Below are 23,181 nucleotides of genomic sequence, written 5' to 3' on the forward strand. Positions count from 1 at the left end.
TATTCCTTCCAACTATTGTCTTCCAACTCAGCACAAAGGCCTCAGTGCCGGGCTACAGCCACCTTTGATCTCAAAACACCCAGCAGGGATTTTTGCCAGAATAATGACTCACGGCAGGTTGCAAAGCACCTTCACGTGCACTTCTCTGCTTAACCAGCCCGATCACTCAGACAGGGACCATCGGGCCTGTTTTACAGATGATGAGGTTAAAGCTTAAAGAAAGTTAAGAAACACAAGGCTGGGGTTCGTAAGAGGCAGAGCTGGCCCGAGAACCCAGGTCTCTAGTTTGCTAATCTGTGATCTTTCTCCCAGAGAAGTAACTAGGGTGGCAAAAGCAGAGGTCTACCCCACCTCCGCCCGCCAACTTTACCCCCAGACAAACTTTAGAGACCCCTATAAATATATATATATGATGACTTTTCACATTGTTCAGTTTTTAAATTTGTTACATTTACGTGCTAAGAGTGCATACATTTCCTTAGAAACAACTATCATCCAGAAGAATTAGTTGAAATGAGAAGCTGCCAGGTAGCTCTAATTGTTAAAGCAAAACACCTCTCTGAGCCGTGTGACGAGTCACACACCTGAATTGAAAGCAACCGCTGGCACCTGGAACCAGAATCCTCCGTTTTACTCTCTGTTACGCCTCTTATTTTAACCCTTCTTTCTTCTCTTAAACAGGCCCTCTGCAGTTATAAAGCTGTTTACGTTTGCCTCTTTCTTTAGCTGTTCACTGTGTCTCTCAACGCAGCACAAAGGTATCGATCGATGCTGAGCTGAGAGACGTCTCTCTCCAAGCCTGTATTTCCCTTAGCATTATTCAGGTCGTAGTTTATAAGATGAACTAAGTTCTCTTGGGAAAGTTATTTAATCATTCTGAGCCCTGGTTTCTTTATCTGTAAAGTGAGATTAATCCTCCCAACCTCATAGGATTTCTGAGGATTTAAGTGAGAAGGTTAAATGAGAGAATTATGGGAAGACTCCTTCCGCAGTATTTTACATGTACCTACTGCTCCCTACATGTTCCTTTCTGTTTCAGTTTCCAAACGCATATTTTCTCTCACTTTGTTATTAATTCACAATATACTTTTCTGGCCTTGTTAAAAATGTGCCGTGTGTGCTTCTGTAAATTCTGCATGCTCTATGTCTTTTCACTCTCCCATGTGCCCATTTGAAAATGAACAGACTCTACAGGCCAGCTGCTTGTACCGCTCTCATGACGTGTTCAGTCTTTTAGGAAATTGAACCCAAACCTGCCACAGTTAGCCCACAGGCTCTCAAGGCCCGAGGCAGTGACCACAACTGTCCCTTGAATGGAATGTGTCACTTTTCCTTTCTTTGTTCGCTAAAGGTCTTTGAAACAATGTGCCTCTGGCCTTTCCTCTTTCCTTCTCGGAAACTGTGCCCTAGGTTCCCAGGCCTGGCAGCAGTCGGTAGCGTCGACCTTGGACACTTACCTTGTCATTGAGGACCTCAGTCCTGGGAGTCCTTATCAGTTCAGAGTCAGTGCCAGTAACCCCTGGGGGATCAGCCTTCCCAGCGAGCCCTCAGAGTTCGTGCGACTTCCAGAATACGGTGAGTCCCAGCCATGCCCAGTACCCCAGGCGATAGAGACAAGACACCTGGCCGACTGTCACATACTCACTGGCACTGGCTGCCCACTGGCATGTCACTGCCCACTGGCAGTGTCAATAGGCCACGGAGCTAGAGGTCACCTGGATTTGCTTGTCGGCTTCTGCCAAGTAGCATTTCAGAGGCCTCACGAAGGGTGTTTCCGTAAAGTACAGGGCTCAAGTTAGAGCTGCCACCCATGTCTACCCTGGGCCTGCCAGGTTCCTGGGCACCTGTGTGCGTCTCCAGGGACCAAGAGGGGTAGGCAGGGGCCGTGAGTCGCATGGGTGCTACCAACCCTCTTCTGAGACGGGAACACTGAGCCACCTCTTGCCTGGAAACCCCTGAGGCAAAATGAGTACTCAATAGTTTCTCCACCCCCAACCCTCCCACAATGTCTTGTTTCAACATGGATATGTTTTTACGTGGATGTGTTGAACAACTAAGATACGCATTTAACTAGCTGCACATGAGTATTTTACAAACGTGGTTCTTATTTTGCTCCCCTATTCATTAGCTCATCAAGCCACCTTGGTCCCTGGGACATTTTGTAAGAGGAAACTTGTTAACCTAAAGAAAGCTCCAAATAGCAAGGTTTGGGGCAGGGCAGGGCAGTGGGCTGTGTACATTGGGGCAGGGAGAGGAGGTCACTGTAGTTAAAAGACAGTGAACCTGTGTCTTGGGGTTAAGGGCATCCTGGAGTCTCAAGAGGAGCTGTGGACCCTCTAGGGCCCCGGGCTGCAGCCCCGCCCCCGTGGTTAGCTCCGGAAATGCTCCCCAGGCCTCTCCCCACTGCCAGCCGGGTTCAGCTCTGCTCCCAGGGGCCTGTGACTCACTGGGAAACCTTGGCCCCAGTTCTCTATTTCCTGAGAACTCAATATGGGTAAGCCATGTCCAGGCTCAGCCCGGCTGTGCTCTGGGCAGCCTGAGGTGACCGGGGTCAAAAGAGACGTGCTGCAGGCTTGACTACTCTTCTCCCAGGCCACTGCCTAAATCCCGCCCAGGGATGACCGCTGCTTTTTGTGAGCCTTGCTCCCCAGCAGTCAACACAGATAGATATTTGTGTGCGTGCTTGTGTGTGTGTGTGTGTGTGTGTGTGTGTGTGTGTGTGTGTGTGTGTAAATCATTGCCAGGGAATTAATGCATCATACAAGGTAATACCACCGAAGATTTGGGGTTAGGCTAAATCACTCAATACACCAGATAAGCTCATTCATGCTGAGAACAAAGGAGTGAGAAAGCAGTTTTTAGAATGTTTGGAGCACTTTTGTTTCCTTTTCCCCTTGGCCGTATAACTCTTCCCCTTTCCTCTCTGCTGCAACCTCCCTGCAGCCCTGATTCTCACTGGCTTTTCTAGGCCTTTCAAAGTGTTTTTCTTTCTCCCTTTTAATTTTTTCTAGCAGACTTCTATTTGACAACATCCGGAAGTTACATCTCTGATTGTTCGGAGTTTTCCCTTCGTTTATGGAGATGGTACAGGGAGTCTGACTCTGTCATGTCAGTTTCCCCTTGGATAATATTTTTTTAAGATAACATTTCAGAGAATTGTGGCTTTTTCCCACTGAGTTAGATTCCATATTTAGTCATGAGAATTGCTTTGGGGGTGATGCTGGAGCTTTTCTGTTAACCTTTTCGTTATTCTTATATGGCTTTCTCAATATTATAAATGGATTCTTTCTCTTCCAAAGATGCTGCGGCTGATGGTACCACCATTTCTTGGAAGGAAAATTTTGATTCAGCTTATACGGAGCTGAATGAAATTGGAAGGTAATAACCCAGTTTTCTGTTCCTTTATTCATGAACACTTAAAAACATCACATGATAATAACGACTTCTTGTTTTGTGTTTCTTTCACTAAGGGCATTTTCTCTATACTAAGAAAAAACTAGAGTATTTATGTGTATTTTCTATGGTTCCTTTTCTAACTGCTTACATTAAAGTTCTCAGCCTTTCTACTTTTCTAATATAAGAATTTAAGGCTCAGTCATTTCTTCAAAGTACAGTTTTAGCTAAATCCTCAGTTCTGATGTGTGGCATTTTCATTATTCAGTTCTAGGTATTTTTCCTTCAACTATGATTCTTTTCTTTGACCCAACTGTAGAACTGTTTTAAAATTTCCAAATGTATGAGATTTTTAAAAATTGTCTTCTTGTTACTGATTTCTAATTTAATTGCTTTGTGGTTGGAGAATTTGGTCTACATGATACTGATTCCTTGATTTTTGTTGGGACTTGCTTTGTGAGTACTATATGGTCAATTTTCATAAGAAGTTCCATGTGTTCTTCAGAAGAATACATAAGCACTAATTGTTGGATACAGGTCTCTCTCTCTCTCTTTTGGTTAGAAAAATGTGTCCTCGAAAATGAAGAAGGATAGAAATGTGACTTTTAACAGAATAGTGAAAAATAATGTATCACCTGTCTCACAAAATCGTTGATGGGAAGGTTTTACATGCCTGTGATGTATTGGTCTCCAGGAGGTCTAGGTGAGAGAATGTGGGTAGATCTTACAAGTCACCCACCCTCCTGTGATGTGTAAATAAAAGAGCACTCACTAGCAACGGGCCATTAGCGTCCTCTCCATCTCTGATTGACGGCTCTCAATGAACGGTAAAATTTCCTACGTGGTTGTGACAGAGGTTGTGGAGAGAGCAAATATGTTCGTTATTCCCATTTCTTAGGCAGGAGTAACAATGTAATTCACTGCCTTTTGTTACAGCTCCTTTCATCAAAAACCAGCTTTAGCTCTACTTTCCTATCTTCTTTGTGTAGCCAAACAGAAAAGATAAAGCCAGTGGAAATTGACATGGTGATGATGATGAAGCTTTCTGAGTAATATAGTATTCTGGATACCATGCAGATAGTATACAAAAGCTATTTAAGCTAATCCTTACACCATGAGGTAGTGTTTGAGTAGATTTCCGGTAAAGGAAACTCAGGTTCAGGAGGTCAAGTAACTTTCTCAAAATCCCATAACTAGTACGTGTAGAACCAGGATTCAAACCCTGGGCCACCTGCCTTTAAGCCTGTGCTAGTTTTACTAATATATGTTGTTTCTCATCATAGCAATTTTTGTCAAAAATAAGTTCTAGTAGTTGAAATCTAGTTTTCTCCATGATATTAAAGTTTGTGAAGCTACATATGACCCCAATAATAAGCAAATCAAATCCCCATCTGGTTCTAAATGAAATTGGTTCCACCACCTGGATGTACTGGTTAATTCCTCCCCAAGGCCTGTATTTGCTGTTGATAGCCATAGGCTAAGGACTGTTTTACATAGAAGAAATGGACGTTTTGATATTTCTTAAGGGGAAATCAATTTTCTGATCTGTTCCAAGCAATTGATTTTTTTTTAAATTTCATCTCCAATAACCTGAAGCTTTCCCTCTCTCCCAAGTAGTATCGTCTTCATCTTTTTAGAAGATCCTTTAAAATGCTATATATTAACAGAATGGAAATAAAACATATAGATACTTACATGAGATACATAAAAGATATCTGTGCCAGGGCCATGTAAGTGAGTCAGCTTTCTCCATCACACCTAAACCTAAAATTCTAGATCTATATGACTATCTTGTTAAAAATAGCTCTCCAGTAATTAAGTATTATAAAAAACAAGAAAGAAATAGCTTCACTCCTATAGCCCATCCATAGAAGCAAAGAGCACCTAAGCATGCCATACTTAACCAGAAATAAACTATATAGGCACCATTGCAGCTTAAAGAAGCCAAAGACTTATCCCTTGGGAATGCTACCTGGTTACCTGTACAGGATCCCAAAAGGTAGCGGTACCAGGCCTCCAGGTAAGGATGGCAGGTTGAACACAGGCATCCGTTTTCATTCCCTCCTGAGACTTCACTGAATCTACAGTAAAGGATTTTTTTTAAGCAGGCACGTAAGGATGAGGACATTGGAAGAAGAGACAGCAAGTATTAGAAGCAGAAAAGGAGGTGAAAGTGGCAAATGACTGAGAGACCTGAGAAACTCAGTCCAAGTCAGTTATGGGGTCAAGCGAGAGCCAGTGCAAGTTTTGCAGCAGAATTCCCGGAAGGCTCAGGTGTTGGAAGCCTCCAGTACCTCTGGAAATATGTGTAATGAAGATGCTAAAATTGGAAGGGTTGTCTGAACCTTGTGTGAGAAGAAATTGTGGCTCCAGACCTCCTCCCCAGCTTCAGGTAGCTGTGTGATTGTCCTTCCCGATCAAGGAAAAGACTGAAGATTTGTCCCCTGGAAAGGGTGAAACAGAGTGCCTCTGTTCTCAGGGACACCAGCCCCACTGAGGGCAATGGAACCATACTCCAAACAGGGCCACTGTGAGAATAGATAAATGCTAGATTCTGAGGACCCCTGCTGTCCTACCCACCAGACCTCCAGAGGTGGACAGCCAGGGCCTCACCTTCCAGACAGAAAGTAGGAGGGTCTTTCTCTGGAGAATCTGACCAGCTCAAGAGGAAAGACTTAAAGATACTGACTCTGGAGTTTCCCCTGACAAAACAGTCCATTCAGATCACCCTACAGTGAAGGTCGAGTTGACAGGCTCCACCCACACACACAGAGCTTCCAAACAGCTTTTTAGTCCCCAGCTTTTAAAATGAGCCAACTTCTGATGCTGGCCAAGATGGAGTAAGCCCATTGTAGCCTTTCTCTCCCACTGGCTACAACCAGAATCCACGGATGAAATACAGATAGCAGCTACCTGAGCATTCTGAAAAGTAACAGATTGGGGAGTGAAGTTAACACCTGAAAAAAGACAAGGACAGTGGCACTGAGTTTTCTGGGTTATTATGTTCTGAGGGGTTTTTTGTGTTTTGTTTTTCTCCTGATCTCTTAGCTTTAACCCAAGGGTGGGCTAAATCAGTGAACTGTGCAGCAGGCACAGAGAGCAAAGTCTCCAAGAGAAATCCATCTTTATGGCCAAAAGACAGGAAGAGAGCAGGGAGATTCCTATTTTTTCCCCTTTCTTCTTTCTCTTTTTTTTTTTTTTTTTTGCGGTACGCGGGCCTCTCACTGCTGTGGCCTCTCCCGTTGCGGAGCACAGGCTCCAGACGCACAGGCTCAGTGGCCATGGCTCACGGGCCCAGCCGCTCCGCGGCATGTGGGATCTTCCCGGACCGGGGCACAAACCCGTGTCCCCTGCATCGGCAGGCGGACTCTCAACCACTGCGCCACCGGGGAAGCCCCTCTCTTACTCTTTTACCCACAAGGGCATTCATGTGGAAGTGTATGAGGATGCCAGAGGCTAAAACTCTTGACAGAATCCCATGTTTCTGGCCAGCGGAACTACAGAAAGTGTCCATTTGAGCTAAAGAATGTGGGAGAAATCTCAGTGAGGAGAGAGCTAAATATTTTTATAAGAATCATATGCAAAGGATTAGGAATAATAATGCTTTGAACATTAACAGTTAACATCATCAATCACACTAGAAGTTAGAAGGTAATAGAATAATTCCTTCAAATTTTGTTTCAACCTAGAATTATACCCAGAGAAACTAACAATCAAATATAAATGTAGAATAAGCATGTTTTAGATATGCAAATCTCAAACAACTTATTTCCCATGCACTCTTTTTCAGAAAAGACTGAAGAATGCATTTTACCACAAAAAGGAAAAATAGTCATAGTTTACTAGAGGTTTAACTGTGACCAACACTGACATAGTTGCAATAATGGAAACACTGAATATTGATTACAATATAATTCTCTTGGGGGGACAGGGGATGGGAAAAGTGGTTATGTGATGGGGACAAAGGAAGGAAAGAGACCAAAATCTCATCTTCTATAGTGGGATGTCAACAGATAATAACTAAAACTGAAAAGTCAAGAAATAGCCATACAAAATATACTATATTTAGAGTCATGGAAGTAAATACCTAAATAATCAGCAAAATACACTGAAGTGATATATTAAACTACCTCTAGAGGAAGAAAAATGGGGACGGGTGGAGGATGAGGCACTATTGTTTTTAATAAGAAACTTTGTTAAAGCTAATTGACTTTTCAAACCATGGGGATGCATAACTTTGATACACACAAAATATATTTTAAAAATTAAGATAGCAAAAGCAATTATACCCCAATAAAGATGTTAAAAAAAAAAAATTAAGATAGCAGTACCTTGACATAACCACTAATTCAGGAGATCTCTCCTCAGCAATCAATTGTTTTCCTGTATCCAAAGTCCTCTGGAAGGAGGTGACCTATAATAAACAAACAAGAGAGGGCGCTGTTAAAACGCAGAATGGTAGTTTATTAATGGATGATGTAAAACAGAGCTGCCAGTTTGACCAAATACTTGTTCACTAGGCCAAGAATGATGTCTGACATGTAATAGGCATTTGATTAATATTTGTCTAATACTTGCTTTATTAATTAGGGCTTTCTCTTCTTTGGGGAAAATCTATAGTAAAAAAAGAATTATTATTATCAGGAAGTTGCTTGGTGAACACAGAGCCAGGTCAAGGAGTCTGTTGGACAATCTTAGTAGTGGCCATGGTGTCTGATGCATTCGTTTCTGCTAGAGGAGTGGACTGCCCTTTGGACTGCTCATTCCTCTGCTCTTGGGTTAGGGCACCTCATGAACAGGCTTTGGATGATGCTGCCTTATCACCTCTTTGACCCTCCCTCTCTCTGCTTCCATTGCTGACCAGTTTCTCCATCTATCTCACTCTCTTACTACCTTCCATAGGCCTGCAGGTGAGTCTGGGAACCATTCTGTCTATTTCAGCTACAGTTAATTTTGTTAGATATAAAAATGGCATGGTGGTTATATATTTTCAAATGTCCTTGTCAACTACAGATGCAAACCAAGTATTTATGCAAGAAATAACATGCACTTAAAACACTCCAGATGGGGCTTCCCTGGTGACGCAGTGGTTGAGAGTCCGCCTGCCGATGCAGGGGACACGGGTTCGTGCCCCGGTCCGGGAAGATCCCACGTGCCGCGGAGCGGCTGGGCCCGTGAGCCATGGCTGCTGGGCCTGCGCGTCCGGAGCCTGTGCTCCACAACGGGAGAGGCCACAGCAGTGAGAGGCCCGCGTACCGCAAAAAAAAAAAAAAAAAAAACTCCAGAAAAAAAGGGCAGGAGGTGGGAAAAGAATAGATGAAAGGTTGGCAAAGCGTTGATAATTGTTGAAGCTGGCTGCTGGGTACACAGAAGATCTGTTCTACTATTCTCTCTACTTTTGTGTATATTGGAAATTTTCTGTAACAGAAGGATCATAAATATAAAATAAAATGAAAAAATTGCCTCTTTAGAAAATGTTTTGAAATTACCGTAAAGCAGAATTCCTCCTTCTTTAACATTGTCACTGTTATATATTATAGAAATATATTCTGTTCAGAAAAGAAAACTGAACCTGTGGTTGATGTTCAAAATGACAGAAAAATATAATGACTAAAAATATTGTTTAGTTTTTTGCATCTCAAAGAACCCTAAAATGCTAAGAAAGGAAAGATGGCTTTTCTGAATGATAACATTATAATTAAAAGTACAGAAAAGTCGATTCCTAATAAAATGTTACTGTCTAATCACTTTGGATAAAACTTCTCATATCCTTCAATAAAATGATACCTAGTTGATTGAGGAATCTTGGCAAAACACTTTCTTCCTTTTGTTTTCCAGAGGCCGGTTCTCCATAGTAAAGAAGTGCATTCACAAAGCTACTCGCAAAGATGTCGCTGTGAAATTTGTTAGCAAAAAAATGAAGAAAAAAGAGCAGGCTGCCCACGAGGCTGCCCTACTTCAGCACCTGCAGCATCCCCAATACATCACTCTCCATGACACCTATGAGTCCCCCACTTCCTACATCCTGATTTTGGAACTGTAAGTATAGGCGTCATCTCTCGAAGGTGGTCCCGAGCTATTGGGGTTATTTCTTGCCCACAATTAATGGAAATGGCAGTTACATTTCATACTATGTCTTCTAGTTTACAGAGTGTTTTATGTAACATGCACTCTCCCCTCCACTGTATAAAAACGTTATTCCCATTTTATAGATCAGAAAGTCAAGGATAAGGAAGATCATTAAAAGTAGCTCCTTAGGGCTTCCCTGGTGGTGCAGTGGTAGAAAGTCCACCTGCTGATGCAGGGGACACGGGTTCGTGCCCCGGTCCGGGAAGATCCCACATGCCGTGGAGCGGCTGGGCCCGTGAGCCATGGCCGCTGAGCCTGCGCGTCCGGAGCCTGTGCTCCGCAATGGGAGAGGCCACAATAGTGAGAGGCCCACGTACGGCAAAAAAAAAAAAGTACCTCCTTAAAACTATGAAATGGAGAAGCTGGGACTTGAACCCACATCTCTCTCACTCCAGTTTTCATCTTCTTTCTCTTATGGACTCTTGGGCTGGGCAGGAGTTTAGGAAAAGCTTATGGACAATGGGCTTATTGACAGGGGTGGAGTTGAATTAAAGAGAGGAGTTTGTGCATCTATCTACTGCCATAGCATCCCCAATCTGCCACCCAAGAAATTCCTTTAAGGGCAGAATCTTACCCTCAAAACCTTCCACTCGGGCTTCCCTGGTGGCGCAGTGGTTGAGAGTCCGCCTGCCAATGCAGGGGACGCGGGTTCGTGCCTCGGTCCGGGAGGATCCCACGTGCCGCGGAGCGGCTAGGCCCGTGAGCCATGGCCGCTGAGCCTGCGCGTCCGGAGCCTGTGCTCCACAGCAGGAGAGGCCACGGCAGTGAGAGGCCCGCATACCAAAAAAAAAAAAAAAAAAACCTTCCACTCATTCCAGATTTTCTAGGGACTCAGGCAGCCATATACTTGGGGCTACGTACTGGGCCCCGGAATAGACCAATAAGGTCACATCCTTCCCACTTCTTCCCCAGGCTAAGAACAGAGATCGTGCTCTGTGGTTTAGGGAGATCTTACAGAGACTAAAGAGAACAATCTTTTCAGAAGTATGGAGCCCTCGTAGAAATGTTGTCTGATTGGTGCTGATGAGGCCCTGCGCCTGGAGAGGAGATAGACATTTACACCGAAGACCAGTGCTGTGTCTGGCTCCACATGAACCTACGTTCCGTAGAGAAGCACCTCTGTTTACACCTTTCAACTGTCATTTTAGTCTTGCTCTTGTGTGCTTGTTAGTCTAGGTGTGTTGGGGGGGGGGGCGGAGGGAGGGGTTCGAAGCAGTAACTTTCTGTAAATTTATTTATGATGAAAAAAAGAAAGCCAAAATGCAAACATCTTAGGCTACATTTTTTAACTGGTTGAAAAGAAACAAGAGGAGACAAAACCATCACTGTTAGTAATTGTAATCCTTTTGTGATACTTAACTTTCTATAGCTGTGTAGTAGCTGGTAAGTTGTCACTTTGTTTTTCTTTTTTTTCAATTGATAAAAATAAGTTTAATTTATATGCACATTAACCACTTATTCTGACCTCATGCTTTACTATTTAGTCCAGTTCTTTTTTTTTTTTTAATTTTTATTGGAGTATAGTGAAGATTGTCACTTTGGATTTCATAAATACATTTACAAACAGCCTTTCAGAGCCTAACCTGTTTGTTAAGAGCTTCCTAACTCAAAAGGTACATTCTGTTGACAGTGAACTATGTTTGTTTACAAGTGACAACATGTTGTACTTGAGTTCCAATAAAAAGTATTGTCACCTGTGTATCAACCAAGGTGGTACAGCAGACCCAGAACCTTTGCCTCTTCAGACTTGTCAATCACCATTCTGAGGGAAGGTGTTGACTACCAGGCTGCCACAGAGTTATGGAAAGAAGCTGTTCTTGGCATGGAGAACCTGGGCTCTAATTCCAGCTCTGTGATTTGGGGCAGTGTACTTAGTTTCCTGGGCCTCAGGGTCCTTATCTGTGGATTCTGAAGATGTTTCCACTTCTCAGAGATGTTGCAGGGATTAACTGAGATGAATATTGCATTTACTATGTGCCACCCACTGTGTAGACCTGGGCCTGGGTGGCAGGAACAAAGATGAAATGTTATATTTCTTTTTTTTTTTTTTCTTTTTTTTGGCGGTACGTGGGCCTCTCACTGTTGTGGCCTCTCCCGTTGCGGAGCACAGGCTCCGGACGCGCAGGCTCAGCGGCCATGGCTCACGGGCCCAGCCGCTCCGCGGCATGTGGGATCTTCCCGGACCGGGGCACGAACCTGTGTCTCCTGCATCGGCAGGCGGACTCTCAACCACTGCGGCACCAGGGAAGCCCTAAATGTTATATTTCTTGCCCTTGAGGAGTTAGAAGTCTAATGAGAAAGTCCATAGGTAAATGAATGATTTCAGCATAGCCTGGTAAATGCATATTTTGGAGAGAGTTGTGTGAGAACATAGAGAGGGGCTTGGCTGGACTTGAGGTTCAGGGAAGATTTGTGGAGAGGCAGTACCTGAGCTAAACCCTGGTTATGCCATGACTCTGGGTACCCCTTTGGTGGCCATCTAAATTGCTGGTAGAGCTTTTCTCTACCAGGCAACCGAGGTTCTGATTCCCTAGTCTAGGGAGGGACCTGGGCATCTGCATTATCTAAGCGCTCTAAGGATGAACGTGGTGGCTGAGACTTTCTGGTCTCGGAGTAGAGCTACTGTTAACTTCTCCCTAAAACGCTCTAAGAAGTTCAGGGGGCTGCATCTAACAAGCCCAGTCCTACTCCACTCCATGCTCACCACCCCTGTCCCACCCTGGCAGGGTCAGGGGAAGGCAAAGGAGGCCTTCATGGGACCTAGCCTTTAATCCGGTCAAGGAAAGTGGGAGAAGAGAACAAGTTTGTGGGAAGGAATAAGCTAGAGAGGAGAATGGAAACTTGGCAGGGGGATGTCAGCTGTGTTCAAAAGCAGTTTCTGATTCTGGCTCAGGCTCCTCTGCCTGGGCCTTTCCTGGGGATGGGCCTCTATGGCCCAATGCATATTAGAGACCAGCTGCCTGACATCTGGTCACTCCCTGCTAAAGAGGGCCCAGAGCACCTGAAAATAGTTGCCATTTATTGCACACTTACTATTGCTACCAATTATGCTTAAATGCCTCATTGTCTCACTTGATCCTTGGACAATCCTCATAATGAAACAGCTATTATTATTGTTGTTGTTGTTACTCTAAAGATGAAGAAACCAAAACACAGAGAGTTTAAATGACTTGCTCCAAGCCGCCAACCTGTTAGTGGCAGAACCAGGATTTGAATCCAGGTCTGGCTGGCCCCTTGTACCAGGCTTTCAGATATAGTTTTTAAGGTTGGAAAGTTGCCCAAGAGGGATGGGATTCAAAAGGGGGTCAAGAATGCCAAGATCAGGGCTTCCCTGGTGGCACAGTGGTTGAGAGTCCGCCTGCCGATGCAGGGGACACGGGTTCGTGCCCCGGTCCGGGAAGATCCCACGTGCCACGGAGCGGCTGGGCCCGTGAGCCATGGCCGCTGAGCCTGCGCGTCCGGAGCCTGTGCTCCGCAACGGGAGAGGCCACAACAGTGAGAGACCCGCGTACCGCAAAAAAAAAAAAAAAAAAAAAAAAAAAAGAAAGAATGTCAAGATCAAACTTTGCCTAGTTTCTGTTTTTCCCCAACTAAAAATTGACAAGTAAAAGCTATTTGCAAGACATATATGAGGTTCCTTGAAGCCACCAGATTCCAGTTATTCAGACAATTGCAAGATCTCTCTCTCCCTCCTTTCTCTATTTTGCAATCTAATCTCTCTTAAAGGGGTGTCAGACCTTTTTCCTTGTGAGCAGTTTCAAAAGTTAATGAAACATAATGTGTCTTAAGGTTATACAGATTTCTTCCCTGAAACATGCATGTATCTCTCTATCTATCTATCTTTTTAATATAAGTTCTGAACATTGTACTAACTTTGGGCTCTAACTAAAATATGCATGTGTTGCAACATTGATCTTCATTTATAATAGGGAGTAGGAGAAATGTTAGCAAACTTACAGATTTGTGTGTGTGTTATTTTTCTGTTTTCTTTATAAACGTATTTCCTTTGCCTTTTCCTCCCTATTTTCAGGATGGATGACGGCCGACTCTTAGACTACCTTATGAATCATGATGAGCTGATGGAAGAAAAAGTAGCTTTCTACATACGAGACATCATGGAAGCCCTGCAGTACCTTCACAACTGCAGGGTTGCACATTTGGACATAAAGGTAATAAGAAGTAGCAACCCTAGCAGGGAAATGGTTAAGTCTAACCTGCCAGTCATTACCCTTGAGGGAGGTAAATTCTCATTTTATTTACTTACATTCGAATCCCTGTGAATATTAAACACAAAATGGGTTGTCACAATTTAAGTGTGTTATTCGTGAATTAGTGAGAACACTCCAGAGTCACGTGACACCTGGGGTTAGAGAAGGGAGGGAGGCTTTAACCACCTTGTCTAACTTTATAGAAGGAATCCACTAAATGTCACCATCTTTTTGAAAAAGAAGCCCCTGTTCTCCAAAATAAATAATTTATCCTTTTCTTGATTTAGTGCAGAAGTAAGGGCTAGTTAAGAAGACATGATTTCCAATGTCAAACAACTTCCCTAAAGTACTATTTAACCTCAGCGTTTAGTTCAGTTTGAACATAGGGAATGTCCCATATACTACAGGCTTTATCAAAGAATGGCAGAACCGTGTCTGAATGGATGGAGTCCTACTGGTAGTCAAAACAGAGAGCTGAACTTGCCTTCTCTTATCCCCACCTCCTTGGATCTCCGCAGCCCGAAAACCTGCTCATTGACCTTCGGATTCCAGTGCCTCGCGTGAAGCTCATTGACTTAGAGGATGCTGTCCAGATCTCAGGTCACTTCCACATCCACCACCTGCTTGGGAACCCTGAGTTTGCTGCCCCAGAGGTGATCCAAGGCATCCCTGTGTCCCTGGGCACTGATATCTGGAGCATCGGGGTTTTGACATATGTCATGCTGAGCGGGGTCTCCCCTTTCTTGGATGAGAGCAAGGAGGAGACATGTATCAACGTATGCAGGGTGGATTTTAGCTTCCCCCATGAGTACTTCTGTGGCGTGAGCAATGCTGCCAGAGATTTCATCAATGTGATCCTACAGGAAGACTTTCGGAGGCGGCCCACGGCAGCCACCTGCCTGCAGCACCCATGGCTGCAGCCCCACAATGGCAGCTACTCCAAAATCCCCCTGGACACCTCCCGCCTGGCGTGCTTCATAGAGCGCCGCAAGCACCAGAACGACGTTCGGCCTATTCCCAACGTCAAGAGCTACATTGTCAACCGGGTAAACCAAGGGACGTAGCCGTCTCCCAGCCCTCGAGGTTTCACATGGAAGTGCAGTGTGAACCAAAGCAAGACTGAATGTGTCTGTAAATAATTCTGTTCATGATTTCACTCCACGCGGTTTTCTGGATGGAGAGATGTACCTCTTAAACCTCCTCAGTGGTTTTTCAGGGTCTGAGCAGCAGTCAAATCACCCTAAATCCAGGGACTTTTCAGAAGGTCATCCAGAAGGGATACAGATGCAAAGAGTCACGGAAAGTATTCAAAAGAGAGGCAAAGATAAGAAGAATAGCAGCTGTTATGAAATTTTAATTGCGTGTTCCAAAATGAGTGGTTAACTGGGCAAAACTTCGGCTCACTGAAGTGAGTATAAAACGTTTCCGCCTTGGCTGAAATTTTAAGCAAAAAGTTCTATTTAACAGAGATGTCATGTATGTCAACTATACTGGATTAGATTACTTAGATATAGTTTCTTAATAGGATACATGTACACATACAGTAAAATATATCGCATTCAGCTTTCAGAGTTTTATAATATAGAGATATATATGAAATCAATCGTAAGTAACTTTGAGTACTCCAGGTAAGACAGTGACTTGTTTACTGAAGCATTACATTGTTTTGACTAAGCACAATTAGATGACAGGTTTTTTAGAGCATTTTATAAATCTTGTATAGAACTCTTTTACCAGAACCTGTGCATTAAGAGAAAGCAATGTTACCCTTTCGCAATCTGTGAATGAGAAGATTTTTCTCTCCGTCACAGGTATTTGACTAACCTAGGTCCTGTTTATGAAATGCTATCCCCAGATTCACTGGCAGCTCAGAGTTCATCTGGCAGGAAAGCCTGCCAGGAAATAAGTCCAAATACAGTAAGAGGTGTGGGGCTATTTTTTATGTCTACACTGGGTTTCAAACAGGTAACAAATAAAACAGGTTCATACAGAAGTGCAAATAGAAACCTTTCCTACAGTTCCTATGAACAACATAACAATGCTTTCTGATGTTTTCTGCCGCTGCAGAATGCAGTCCTCTGAAAGCTGGCCTGCTTTATTTCTAACCCCTTATGGAAGTGAAGGGGTGCTTACGAAAAGGAGGCAGCCATATAGGCCTTTTAAAGGCCTGGTCCCAAGTCCTTTCTGAAGCCATGGACTAAAATCTGATACATCACCCTAGCAGAGCATTGAGTTTTAACTGTGATTGCAATATCTATCACCTCTCAGCCACCAATATTTCCCTGGGCTAAAAGGACTAATTGCACTTTGAGGCCAACACTGCTTTCTGGTGTATATTCTCTGTACAAGATGATTATGAACTGCCCTTTTTTCCACTGGTGGGAAAAAAAAATTAAACCTGGGCATTTCATGGCTTTTTCTTCCTTTCTTTTGTTTTTTTTTTGGTTTTTTTTTTTTTTTTAGTTTTGGGGAAAGAGTTTTTGTGTTTGTATTTGTACGTGATCCACCCTTTGTTTCCGAGAATGTGTTTCCAAAATTGCTGTTATGCGAATGATATTTTAAAAATATAACTTAACTGTTTGTCCAAATCAGGTTTAATGGCATCGCTTCTCTCCTGTAGTAGGATTGAGAAAATTTCTGCTTGCACTCAGAAGTGCAAGCAGAAAAGTTTATGAAGGATAAATAGAACTACAAACCAATCTTAATGAAGAGGAATGGTGGAAACTAAGCCTGAACGTTAATATATAAAAACACTTATTCCCACAGTGGAAATGTAGAATTAAAAATACTCATCATTCTTTTCCATTGGTAACAAAGTCAATTTCCTCATCCACCCTCCACCTCATCCCATCCAAGATTATAGATTAATAAATTAGTAGAAAGTACAAGCAATAAGACTAGATAGCACTTATGTATTTTCAGGATTAACCAAATATGTGGAAACTGACTCCGACTGTATTCGTTTCCTAGTTTTCATATGGCCCTGGGTCATCAAGGCTCCCTTCCTCAGAGCTCTCTCTTGACTAACCCTTTATATTCTTCATTCAAACCCATAGGTATATACAAATACTATATGATACAATATTTTGAAATTTAAAACATATTTACTAAAAATTCTTTTAGTAAATATGTCTTCATTATAAGATACAACATAAAAGAAGAAAGCCTGGTCCCTAGGGCACATCATGGGATAGATTACAGGCACTGAGGATTCCAGATATCTGTACAGTATGGCTTGGCGAGTTCTGTTCCATCCACTGTGGATGAGGAATAAAGAGCTCCCTGCTGAGTCATTGTGAATTTTTATGACCATGTAGGAGACAAGCTTGAGTTTCTGCTTGAGAAGGACAATGGTGTCCAGACTGCACAGGAGAGCGTTAATGAAGTCGTGTTGTCAGGAGGGCAGTTGACAGAGTATTAGGCAGAGCCAAAGCTTTTATAACAGGTTTTACATCAGAGTTGGGATGGTCCAGATGGGAGGTTGTTTGGAATCTCCCCCAAGTACACATGTTGGGGAAGTGAAGAGACAGGAGAGGAGGGACAGAGAAATGAAAAGTAGTATGACTTTGTTAACTGGACCCAAAGTACAATCATTAGAGTAGAATGGTTTTAATAGAGGCCCCAAAAGAAAGGGTGTATATTTTATATAGTTTGATAACTGAAGAAAACTAACAAGGAGTCATCCTATCTGCAACGCTCCTGGTCCTTTGCAACAGGGATAAGATGATAGCATTCCTGGTTCAAGAATTCTCCATAGCAAGTTGGAAATAACAAGGAATCCCAGAAGATGGGGTTGGGAAATACACTTTAGGTTGCTCTGTGGGCAACTGTGGTGAGGGATGAAGGATTAGGAACCACTTTCTTGTACCTATTTTGACAGAGATATTTATTAATAGGATATATGTACACATACAGTATTTGTGGTAGAGAAGAGGGGAGAGACAAGGAAATAGTCCCCTTCTACTATAATTATGGTAGTTCTTGCAATCAAAACTTAACTAGGAATTAGTAAGAGTGAACTTCCAGTTGAAATGGGAAAAATAAATGTTGGTTAAGGTCACAAGTTTCTTGCTTGGCTTATATTCATTGCATAGGGTTTTGGGGGGGTTTTGTTTTGTAAGGGTGGGATGCAGAAAGAAGGAAACGATCAGGGACAACCCACAATAATTTTTCTAAGGTATAATAATTTACTTCATCTTTTATATTTGTTTCAAATTAAATAGATTTATATCCTCTTACAGCTGAATGTAGGAAAATTTTTAAGAAAAAAATCATAACGTTGGAGGTGTCCTTCAGGTCTCCGACAGCCATAAACACTCTTGGGGGAGTAGAGGAAGCAGAGGAAAAGCTGGCTGCACCGCTTTGTGGTTCACAAGTCTTTATAAATAGTAGTGCCTTTCAGAGGGGAGGTTGGGAGGTAAAGAAGTTCATTGTATTTAGATTGACTGATACTGCAGCATTTTTTCTTTATTTTAAAATATCTTCTAAATGAAACCGTCTGAACATAGGGTGAGCCCAGGAATTCTTGAGTTTCAACCTCAGCTATTCCTGATTCGTCCTTTCTTACAGAAAGTCTTTGTTTTTTCTGCCCCAAATGTCCCCATTGTTAAAATGGGAGTTGGGGGGATGGAGGGAGGAATTAATCTCATAGGAATGTTGGGAAAATACCTTAGCTGGGATATCTAGAAAATACTTTGATTTTTTTAAAGTGCTACACACTGCCAGTGCTAAGAATTTTATCGACAGTAACTTTGAACATTCCAGGATTTCAATATTCATGTCTTTAGATACCATTTGAAAACCCATGAGATTAAATTCTATAAATTAATTTTAATTGGAAGTACTAGGTGCTCTTTGTCTGAATGTTATTTGGTCTTAGCCTGTAATTTCAATCATTTAAAAGCTTGTGTACAGAAAAAGGTTAGGAGAGCTGATGAAGTGTTTGTCAATAAACTGTTTTCTCCAGTATGTCTTATGGCAGAAGCAAAGAGTTAGATGCCCTCCAAAGCAGCCGTGACACTCTTCTCAAGCTTTATGCTCTAGAAAAATTGACAGAGAAGAGCCCAAACAGCCACTTTCCTCACTGGGAGGGCAGAAGTGAGAATAAAACATTTTCTGATATCACAACTCATTTCTTCAGATTCTCACAGGTATCTATAATGAGGAAAATTAAACGTACAGGTGTAGAAATGAATTGGACTCTTAGTTTTCAGAGGGAAAACCTTGGATTTTTTTTTAAAGATAATTAGGTGTTTCAGGAGTAGCATATTTGCTTTTCCATAGTCTCCACGATTTAGTGCCCGTGAGTTAGTCGTTACTTTTTTTTTTTTTTTTTTTTTTTTTTTGCGGTACGCGGGCCTCTCACTGTTGCGGCCTCTCCCGTTGCGGAGCACAGGCTCTGGACGCGCAGGCTCAGCGGCCATGGCTCACAGGCCCAGCCGCTCCGCGGCATGTGGGATCTTCCCGGACCGGGGCACGAACCCGTGTCCCCTGCATCGGCAGACAGACCCTCAACCACTATGCCACCAGGGAAGCCCAGTCATTACTTTTTTCTTGCCCTGTGGAAGAGCATGGAAATTTAGATTTGTGAGAATATGAGGGAGCAAATATGTCATAAACTAGATGGTGGTTATTTCTGTGTATTAACTAAAACCTTGTCCCATGAATTTGATAGAAGAGGAAATATTTCAAACATAAGGTGTCTCTATAGTAGGGCAAAAGTGCAAACTCACCACTTCCTTGTTCAGTTTTGAGGAATGTGGGCCTTATTTATTTCTCTCCTGTGTAGCATCTCTGTGGAGTCTGGGTTAGGCAAACATAGTATGTGGGCTTTCAGTGTATTTATTTACATTACAGTTTTTCTTAACTATTTAAAATCTAGGGATCATTTGGAAATGAATGATTAAACCCAGGTTGGAGTTAGGAAGGATAAGGTTTACCAGTTCTCCACTAAGGAAAGGAGAGCTACCACATTAATATCCATTTTCTAAAAACTATAAGGCTCTTAGTTGTTTCATTAATTCTAGAGGATTAAAAACGACTGAAATTTGTCCATAGCATTAGACGTCTTTCACAGAGAATATTGTGCATGTGAGAAATCTATACAAAAATAGTAGAACACAGAAATATCACAGGCCATATTTTCTATGAAAGACATTTCTTCCTCATTTTCAGTACATGTAGAAGTTAGAGGAGAGGAAAAAACAATTACTCTAAGACAAATTTTCATCTTTAAGGGACATTTATGGAAAGACTGAAATTAATACTCATGGGCTATTGTGTTTCCTGTCAGCCTATTTACTGGGAGATTCTAAAATGTCGTCCGATTTACTTTTTATTCAAATGATCAAGATGAACTGTTTATTCAGATAAATGTTATTTCAGGTAGTGAGGACGGCTGAGAAAATGGAGGGTGGTAGAAAGGAGTGCAAATGACAATTCTCAGAGTCCCAATCCTGAGGCTTAATTTAAGCAAGCGAATTTGCTAGCCCAGGAATAGCTAGTGTAATAGTTCCATCAATGCCTGATTTCCATCAAGAAATGAAGCCACATCCTGGAGTGTTATGGAGACTGTTACTGTGATGTCAAAGACTGTGGTTATGAATTTGAAGTTAACAGAACGTACATCTTCTCTTACTAACTTAAGCCATATCTGTCATCTCTGTGTTTGATTTTTTTGACCCTGGTGCTTTTTCTTCTGTTTCTGCCAAACTTTGGCCTACTCTGTGGGGAAGGTGGGTAAAACTAGTAGTTAGGACAAATGTGAAGACTGTGAAAAAACTAAACCTGTTCTTCAGAATGAGATCTAGTCAGAGAACAGTAGTGATCAAAGTGCAAACTGTTGGAAAATATGGATATATGTACATCTGTACATGTATATAGTGTATAATATGTATGTATATGTTATTGCTCATATGCAGAAATCTATCCGGTTGAAGACAGCCCAGGTGTGTCAATTTTTCTAGTAGAAAACCATCTAGGGCCATTCAAAACCATTAGGGCTGATAGGTAGAGTTAGATTCTACTCACTGGGGAATTATTTGCTGTCTTTTGAAGCCTACAAAGCCAAATGAACAAAGCTTGAAACATAGTGGGACCATCATATAGGTTATTCCTTTTACCTGGAGTCAGAAGGATCTTTATATTTGAATATTTAACAGTTGGTTTGCAAACTTCACTGGCACCTCTTGGTTTTGAGTGACCCCTCCCCACCAAGGCTTTTGAGAGTTTGGGGTGGGCATCTCTGGCCATTCAGATAAAGGGCCTTATCTGTAAGTGGACAGGTTTCCCCATAGGGACCATTATGCATATACATATACATATAAGTACGTACTTCCATCAGGCTTGTAACAATTGATTTAAAATCACTCCACAGTATTGATAAATAGCTCTATATTTTCAAGGTGCAGAAGAATTCCACAGCCTTAATTATTTCGGTGTCTTGCTGGTCTGCCTTAAGTGTATCTTCTGGGTTTTTGGTTGTCTCATTATTTTTAAATTTTTCTGCAGTTGTTCATTTTGTATGCACACAACGTCGTTTTGTAAAGGTAGGTTGTAAATATTTTATTTGTAAGTCAAAATCACTCATGTGTGATGTAAAGTGATGACCTGCTGTCTTGTTATTATTACTACGGTAAATGTTATAAGTTATGGATGAAACTTCAAAATGTACATCTCAAGTTATGCATTCCTATAAATATACTATACTAAAGATATTATTTCTGGTGGTCTTTTGTTTTCTAATTAAAACTTCTGGTAGAAAGGAGTAATTTTTTTGCTCTTCCTCCAAATATATGAAAGCCTTTGACAAGGTGAAAATATTGCGTTATTATTACATAACACGTTTTACCCAGCATTTGGAAAGAAAGCAACAATTTTGTTGCCTGGAGAAGTATTCAAAGGCATGTCTCTATCCAAAAGTGCCAAATAAGCCTCCCTGTGTGTTGTTAACTTCATTCTGATGTTTTATTTGGCAAGTTTGTTAGAAAATTGGCAGGCCATTTGGGATGGATCTCACAAGTTTACACAACATATTGTGGGCTCCAGGAATCTGGACTAGACTCTGCAGACATATCAGGCTTTGAAAGAGTCTGTGTGCGCCACCCAAGTGCAAATGAAAGTGATTCATAGTACACTGTCAATTAGCTAGAGTGTGTGAAAACTAATAAAGGAAAATCTCATTTAAAGTGGAGTGAGGAAGCCCTGAAGGAGGAGCTTTCATGCACACACCAGCACATACCACCCTATGCAGCTTATTTTACATCCCTGGGCAGGAAGATGCTTACTTAACTTGCCTAGCATGACGGCGGAAGATGTTCTCCTTGCACACCAACAACGCAGCCAATAAGAAACTGTCACGACCCTGAACTCTTGATTTCCTCCAATGGACTTTCCTTCAGAGCAGCCCCTCCCAACTTCCCCTGTTTCTCTGTAAAGTAACATTCCTCGCCTTTGTTCTCCAGACTTGCCTATGTTTTGCCATAGTTTCCGTGCCTCAAACGCAATTCCTCTGCCATTCCCAAGTAAAACTCATTTTGTTGGTAAACTAACAGGCCATTTTATTCTTAAGGCTGACAAGTATTTGGGATTGAAGTATTTTGATTAGATTATTTTGCACATAAGAAGAAAAATTTTAACAGTGGGTTTCTATTTCATCAAGATTTTACTGCATTTATTTGAAATGAGAACTGTCAAAAACATGGACTTCTTCACACTGGCTGGTCATCTTGCCTTCAGAGAAAACAGACAAACATAAAAGAACATAGAAACATAGGAATGACTTGAGAATCAATTTTATGAGTAACAATCGTGAGTCTATGGTTTTAAAGGTAATTATCCTTAAAGTATTGCCTTCTACCCACAATGGGAATTTCCTCTACTTTAAGGAATTTATTTGTGCATACAAAATACGCTTAGATTTTCAGATTAGCTGGCATGATTATCCTCCTGGATAACCTTGATACCAAGGTATCAATTCATCTTCTTCTGCTCTCTTCCCTCTCTTCTTCATCTGCTATACACGTATTATGTGCCAAACACTTGTGCTACTCTAAATGGTACTAAACCCACGTCCTCCTCCAGACGCAGAGGGCCGACAGAAGAGGTAATGAACAATTACCTGCTAAGAGCTTTATAGTCCCATGCGGAAATTGCTATGACACTGACATTTGCCAAATGCCATGAAGTTAATAAAAGAATTGAGCAAAGGTCCCCGTCTTCCAGAACTTACACTCTATTTGGAGAAAGGGGAGGGGAGGGGACAGTGGTGTTTAATAACGGGCAAATAAAGATATGCTCGCCCAAGAAGGAGAATTAAGAGGACACTGCGCTATAATAAGTAGGCAGGATTCATACAAATTCTCTTGAGAGGCTTGATTTTATGACCCTGGAGCCAATCTAACTATTGGGGCTTCCGAGTCCAGCGATTTCACTCACAGGCAGCGTCGGGGTA

At 42.1% G+C, this 23,181-nt stretch overlaps 1 protein-coding gene across 7 annotated transcripts in view; it reads left to right on the forward strand.

Annotated features, from left to right (window-relative positions):
- The window catches only part of LOC132424756 (kalirin-like), a 116,983-nt gene extending 95,547 nt beyond the window's left edge, over positions 1–21,436 (forward strand). For 6 of the 7 annotated variants that reach the window (XM_060010793.1, XM_060010785.1, XM_060010787.1 and 3 more), the window contains 5 exons: positions 1,411–1,575; positions 3,300–3,378; positions 9,232–9,432; positions 13,553–13,691; positions 14,249–21,436. In XM_060010793.1, coding sequence (XP_059866776.1) covers positions 1,411–1,575; positions 3,300–3,378; positions 9,232–9,432; positions 13,553–13,691; positions 14,249–14,794 — 1,130 coding nt within the window. In that variant the 3' untranslated portion in view covers positions 14,795–21,436. The remainder of the gene's footprint in view (positions 1–1,410; positions 1,576–3,299; positions 3,379–9,231; positions 9,433–13,552; positions 13,692–14,248) is intronic. The other variant, XM_060010788.1, reaches the window with a different exon arrangement.
- Positions 21,437–23,181: the final 1,745 nt, after the last annotated feature.

Source organism: Delphinus delphis, chromosome 4 (genome assembly GCF_949987515.2).
Source record: "Delphinus delphis chromosome 4, mDelDel1.2, whole genome shotgun sequence".
Taxonomy (NCBI): Eukaryota; Metazoa; Chordata; class Mammalia; order Artiodactyla; family Delphinidae; genus Delphinus; species Delphinus delphis.